Genomic DNA, 6,783 nt, shown 5'->3' with positions numbered 1-6,783 from the left:
AATTCTATATAATTTATATGTTTATATAATTTATAATATTCTATATAATTTTTAAATATTAATTTAATTATCTTATAATTTTTTTAATTATATATATGTATTTAATCAATTAATTTATATTTTAAAACTATTTTTAAAAATTTTTTTCGATTCATAAATAATATGTATTTATATCTATTAGAAATTCAATACATATTTATTACATTTATTTTATAATATTCAAAATTATAACGTGTGTATATTATCAATGTAAAATGATAACCTACAGTATTAATATTGATAACGACAATTTTTATTTACATCGTAGTTGAGCAAAATTAATCTTGTAATTGTTTTCGAGACACTTATTTAATATCAATAATATAATATAGATTTGTGAAGTTTCAATTAGAATGTGAATTAAAAAGTTATAAGCTATTAACTTATCAATTCTATTTAACTTTTTCAAATTAATAAAATCTAAATTGAAAGATTAATTATTATTTAACAAAAATTAAAAGCTAATTTAATTAATTAAATATTCATTTTTAAATAAATTTTTTAAATAAATAAATAAAAAAATAAAACAAAAAATGAATTTTGAAAGATTTTTTACGAATATTACAAATAGGCGAAAATCAAGTATTCTTCGTGAATGGGGTAAGAAGAATATTTTTCATATTTTAAATTTCTTAAAAAAGTTTTTATATTATCGTAGTTATATCAATTAAAATATTCATTTTTTTATAATTCATAATATTATATTTATTTTTAATTTTTTAAAAATAATTATATATAATAAAATAATTATATATTTATATATAAATATATGTAAAAAATATATATAAAATATTAATATATTTATGAGATATTTTTGATGGATCAATTATAGAGATTATTAGAAAAAATACATAAAATTTAATATATACAAAAATATCAGTTAGGATCTAATTAATTATTAAATTATAAGTAATTAAAATTGTTAAATGAAACAAGACATAAATAAAATGAGACAACTCCATTTTTGTTCATTACTATCTTGTTTCGCTTCATTTAATGTAAACTTAAATATTGTTTATAATTCAATAATAATTATCAAAATTGTTTATAATTCAATAAATAAACCTAATATTTTTGTATAGTAATTATATTGTATTTGTTTTAATCTCTAAAATCGAAAAATATAAATTTATAAAATAAAGTTATAATATTCAATATGGCTTATGAATATACTATATATATATATATATATATATATATATATACACATACATATATTCAGAAGTTTATATATATTATATACATTTATATTTATTAATCATAATTTTTATGTATAATAGCAATAAAATTTTTGGAGAGTAAGAATGCAATAAGTCTAGCTAATGGAATGCCAAATGCAAAGATGTTTCCTTTTGAAGAGATCTCTGTAACATATAAAGATGGAACAAAAATAAAATTAGTTGGAGAAGAATTATCTTGGTCACTTCAATATGGTCCTTCTCAAGGGTAATTTTTTAAATAAAAAATAAAAATAATTTACTACAAATTTACTGCATTTTTATTTTTTCATTTTTCTTTTTTTTTTTTTTTTTTGATAATTATTAACTTCTTTTATGATTTAAGATACTTACCATTATTGAAAAAAATGAGAGAATTTCAAAAACATTGGCATAAACCAATGTATAATGATTGGGATGTACTTTTCACATCTGGATCAATGGAAGGATGTAGCAAAGTTTTCGAAATGATTTTAGAAATAGGCGATTCTATAATGATACAAACACCAACTTACGATGGAATTTTGAATGCAGTAAAATTTTTAATTTGTTTATTAACTTATTTTTTAACATTACATTATAAATTTAATTTCTTTTTTTATTATTTTTAATGTTATTTAATTTAATTCTATAATATTATTTAATATTTTTAGCTTAGACCATTAATGCCAGAATTAATTGAAATTCCACAAGATGAAGATGGTGTAATTCCAGAAAACATAATAAAAATTTGTAAAAATAAACAACATAATAATAAACCATTACCAAAAGTAAGTTCTTAAAAAATAAAAAAAATTATTTCTACATTCATTTTATAATTATTTATTCATTTTATAATTAAATTTTGTATTATCTTAATGGAAAGAAATCTTTTTATTTATTTATTTATTTTTTTTTTTCATAGATTCTTTATCTAAATCCAACAGGAGCCAATCCAACAGGAACAATTTTAACAGAATACAGGAAAAGGAAAATTTATAAATTAGCTGAAACATACAACTTTTTAATCTTAGAAGATGATCCTTATTGTTTTCTTCATTTTGTCGATAAAAAACCTATAACATTTTTAGAATTAGATACCAAAGGACGAGTAATACGTTTGGATTCTTTTAGTAAAATTCTTAGTGCTGGACTTCGATTAGGTGTTGTTACAGCACATAAAAAATTTATTAAAAAATTAATTATACATATGGAAACAACAAGTATTCATGCTTCTTCCTTATCGCAAGTAATTTAATAATTTCACGTAAATTTAAAATATTTAAAAGATGAAAATAACTTTAGTAAACAAATATATCACATTTTATTGCTCATGAATTATTATTTTTTATAGATTTTATTGTTGAAATTATTGAATTCATGGAATTTGCAGAAACTGCAACAACATTTTAATGAAATACAGAATTTTTATCGTGAAAGACGAGATATTACATTATCTTTGATTGAGAAACATCTTACAGGTATTTTTTGTTGATAAAAATTTAAAAAAAAATTTTTTTTAAATCAAAATATATACTTAATTTTGTAGGATTAGTAGAATGGAATGTTCCAAAAGGTGGGATGTTTGTCTGGATAAAAGTAAATAAAATAAAAGATGTAATGGAATTAACAAACAAATGTATTTCTCAAGGAGTTTTTCTTATTCCCGGTCATGCATTTAATTATGATTATTCGAAACTTGAACAACATCTCAGAATTTGCTATAGTTATGCGACGCCAGAAGAAATTGATAAGGTTCTTATTTTATTTAATTTCAATTTTTTGATTTATATTAATTTTCTATTAACTATTATTTTAATTTTAAATTTAATTTTATTATTTTATTATGATTGTCTCTTTATAATTTTTATAATTTAAATCGTTTGTAAATTTCTTTTTTCTATTATTTTAATAAATTTTAATAATAATTTTAATAATAAATTGCAGTCTTATTATTTTCAGGCACTTTCAACATTAGCTATTTTGATACATAAAGAAATAAAAAAAATAGAAGAAAATAAAAATAGAGTTATATAAATATATGTTATATTTCTGTTGCTTTAATTATCTATTTTTATATTTATAAAATTAAAAATTATAAAAATAAATATTATATTATTATATAAATATTATATTTCAAAATTTTTAATATTTTTAACATTTTTTATATAAAATATATAAAATATATAATATAATATAATATTTTATACAAAAATATAAATGAATATAATTTGATTCTTTCCATGATGACAATTTTTTTTCTTTTTTGATAATGAAAATATACACAATATTCACATATTAATATTCAGATACGATTACTTTAACGATTTATATCTTTATTAATTGTAAAAAAAAAATAAATTTACTATAAATTACTCTATATATAACAATTTATTTAACTAATTTATTTATTTTACTAACTTGATATAATAAAATAATATTAAAAATTAAATAACATTACAATTATTTTTCATTCATTTCACAAAAATATTCACTTTAAAAGTTTTTAATAAAATAGCAAATTCTAAAATATGTTTTAAATAGTCTAAAAAATTAAAAATTATTTTTTGTTAATAATATATTCTATATTTCATTTCTATTTCAGACGAATTTATATATTCTTTAGTGTATTGTATTTTATTCATTCTATAGTGTATTGTTTTTTATTTATTTAATGATCCAATTGTTTACTAGAATATTCATGCAGTTGTAAAAGATTCATTAATTTAATTTGATAATTTAAATTTGTTTAATATTTATAAATTAAAAATGTCTTTTATTTTATAATGTTCAAATAAAATAAATCAAAAGTTTTTTATTTTTTGTATACTTATATAGGATGTTTCATTAAATATTACCATTTTAAATTACTTATTATTATTCGCAGCGAAAAATATTTTGATTGACATTAAATGATTTCAAGAAGTGCACATATTAATTATTAGTTTTTTGTAGGTGAATGCGTTAAAAACATATAAAGGTCATTTATTAAATAGAATCATATATTTTTTATGCACCAATTGATGTAGTTTTTAATTTTATAATAAAAGTATTCATGAAAAATAATTAGTTTAGAAAATATTTTAATGTAAATATTATTTAGAAAACTTCTTTTTCTTCTAACTTCTTTCTTTGCTAACTTTATATCAATAATTTTTTATATTAATATTATCATAACAAAAATGTTGTTCTATAACATTGTGAAATATAAACATTCATTATTACTATTCTGACATAGATATTTAGTTTATATTAGACATTTAACTATGTCAACTATATTTGATTGTATAATTGTGAAAATAAAATATACAGAAGAAAAGAAATTAGATATGTTATCAATTTATTTTAAAACTTAATAAAGTACGTCACATGCGAAACGATTATATGTGGAGAATGAAGATATTTTTTTTTTAAAAATCATGAGACTTTATTTATGAAGGATAATTACAATTATATAAATTTACAAAATTCATTATTAGTTGCCACAAAATCCACATTGGTTTAGACGAATTATCAATATCAATAGAGTATCAATATGTGGTACACTATTAATTATATTATTGGGTTTACTTTATCGGTTATGGTGCATTGTGGATCAAAATATGTTAATTTTCATCACAAATTTTATCAGCATTATTGGAAAATATATATAGATATATTCATTGATTAATATTCAACAAGATGGATGCTCAGCACATTATGCGTTAAATAGTAAAAAATAAAAAAAATAAAAAATATCCAGTAAAAAATATTTTAAATCAACTTTGTTCATATTATTAGAGAGAGTGTGGCCGACTTTTTAATTTTCAGGCACGATTATATGATTTAACTCCTCGACTTTTTTTTATGGGATTATTTGAAAAATAAAATTTATACAGAAAATCCGATTACATTACTCAATATGAAAAAACATAAAGAAATGTAAAATATCCGATATGTATATTTAAGATGATCACTATTCTATTAATTCGAGATGTAAATGGACGTTACATTGAATATATTTTATAAAAAATTAATAAATTACAATTATTATTAATAGCAGGGAAGTTTTCTTAACAATATTTGCATCAAAATATTTCTTTTGGCATATAATCATTTTTGGCATATAATTTAGAGAATTAAAAACTGTATCAATTGATGCATAAAAAAATACATAGTTCTATTTAAAAAATAAAAGTTGGTCTTATTTTTATCTATCTACAAAAAAATTAATAAGTATATTTATCACTTGATCATTTAATGTTCATGAAAATATTTCTCATTGCGAATTATAATAATATATAGAAAATATTTTTAACGAAAAATAATTTTTAATACCTTAAATTATTTAAAAGATGATTCAAAAAAAAAAAAAATAGTTAATTTTTTTATAATTTTTATAAAGAACAATATTTTCATTTTATTATTATTTTAATCATTTTATTCTAAATTTTTAAAGCACGCAATTAAAAAATATTAAAATTAATATTTAATTTTCATAAAAAATTATTATTTTAATTATTTTACTATAAATTTATTTTAAAAGCATCAGAATATTTTTATGATGCGAAAAATAAAAATTGTTATTTTTTATATTACTATAATTTTTAATATTATTTTATTATATCAAATTAATTAATAAATTTTCTCATATTTATAAAATACAATAAATATTCTATCAAAACATATTTTTTTATTTCGTCTATAATTATAACTATTAATTATAACTATAATATAATATTAAAAAAAAGTTGAAGTTAAGCATATGTTAGTTTACAAATATTTTTGTGTGCATACTTTATATCGAGATCTTGAATTATAATTAATTATCGATATAATGAATAGTAGGTAAAATATAAATTTGAAGTTGTAGTTTAAAATCAGTATTATATAATATGATACAATGAAATATTATATAAATAAATAATATTAAAATTTACTTAAAAATTAATATTATAAAAATAATAAAATAAAAAATATATGATTAAAACAATAAATATCAAGAAAGTTAGGTTATCTTTCTTTATATCAATCAGCTGGGATAAGTTTGAATCAGAAATTTATAAATAATTTGTAATAAGTTTATTAAATTATTATTAATATAAAATAATAATCTAGAGAATCAAATGCTAAACAAAATTTTATTTAAAAAACTATAAATAAAATAGTGATTTTATGAATACAAAAAAAATGAATAATGTTTTGAAATCTGAAAATGACGAAGTTAAACCAAGTATTATATTAGAAAGTCAAGATATTGAAAAGAATGAAATTGAAAAATTAAAAGGAGATATTATAGGAAATACTCTCTATAGTGGCAAATGGATAATTAATATTTTATTTTCAATATCAAAGGTAAGAATTAAATCTTAAATTAAAATATGTTTATTTATCTTATATAAGTTAATATCTTAATTAATTTATTTTTTTTAATAAAATATATAAATTTGTCTTTTATTAAAAAAAAAATTAAAAATTATTTGTATGAATATAATTATATATAAATCAAATTATAATTATATATTAATTGATAAGTTTTATAAATTTATTTATTTTGTAAAATATAAAT

General features: G+C 17.1%; 2 protein-coding genes across 3 annotated transcripts in view; both read left to right on the top strand.

Annotated features, from left to right (window-relative positions):
- The first annotated feature begins 314 nt into the window (after positions 1-314).
- Positions 315-3,431, top strand: LOC102681576 (kynurenine/alpha-aminoadipate aminotransferase, mitochondrial-like). Of its 2 annotated transcripts, none has more exons than XM_006624234.2 (8): positions 315-630; positions 1,320-1,485; positions 1,603-1,789; positions 1,910-2,026; positions 2,161-2,484; positions 2,590-2,716; positions 2,785-2,990; positions 3,198-3,431. In XM_006624234.2, the coding sequence occupies exons 1-8, from the start codon at positions 573-575 to the stop codon at positions 3,270-3,272; spliced, it is 1,260 nt and encodes a 419-aa protein (XP_006624297.2). In that variant the 5' UTR covers positions 315-572; the 3' UTR covers positions 3,273-3,431. The 2 variants fall into 2 exon arrangements, with proteins under 2 accessions (XP_006624297.2, XP_031370322.1); XM_031514462.1 differs by having other exon boundaries at positions 535-639.
- A 2,726-nt stretch (positions 3,432-6,157) lies between these two features.
- LOC102681707 overlaps positions 6,158-6,783 on the top strand; it is a 3,304-nt gene continuing 2,678 nt past the window's right edge. The window contains exon 1 of the mRNA XM_031514461.1: positions 6,158-6,569. Coding sequence (XP_031370321.1) covers positions 6,390-6,569 — 180 coding nt within the window. The 5' untranslated portion in view covers positions 6,158-6,389. The remainder of the gene's footprint in view (positions 6,570-6,783) is intronic.

The sequence above is a fragment of the Apis dorsata genome, unplaced genomic scaffold, assembly GCF_000469605.1.
Source record: "Apis dorsata unplaced genomic scaffold, Apis dorsata 1.3 scaffold_1001, whole genome shotgun sequence".
Lineage (NCBI taxonomy): Eukaryota > Metazoa > Arthropoda > Insecta > Hymenoptera > Apidae > Apis > Apis dorsata.
Note: the sequence above shows the minus strand (reverse complement) of the source record. Positions and strands in the feature narration are given on the sequence as shown.

Excerpts from the sequence above, each read along its gene's own strand:
- LOC102681576 (XM_031514462.1), top strand. The coding sequence starts at position 573 with ATGAATTTTGAAAGATTTTTTACGAATATTACAAATAGGCGAAAATCA. Across the intron at positions 640-1,319 it reads AAGTATTCTTCGTGAATGGG|CAATAAAATTTTTGGAGAGT; the intron begins GTAAGAAGAATA and ends TATGTATAATAG. Across the intron at positions 2,991-3,197 it reads CGCCAGAAGAAATTGATAAG|GCACTTTCAACATTAGCTAT; the intron begins GTTCTTATTTTA and ends TATTATTTTCAG.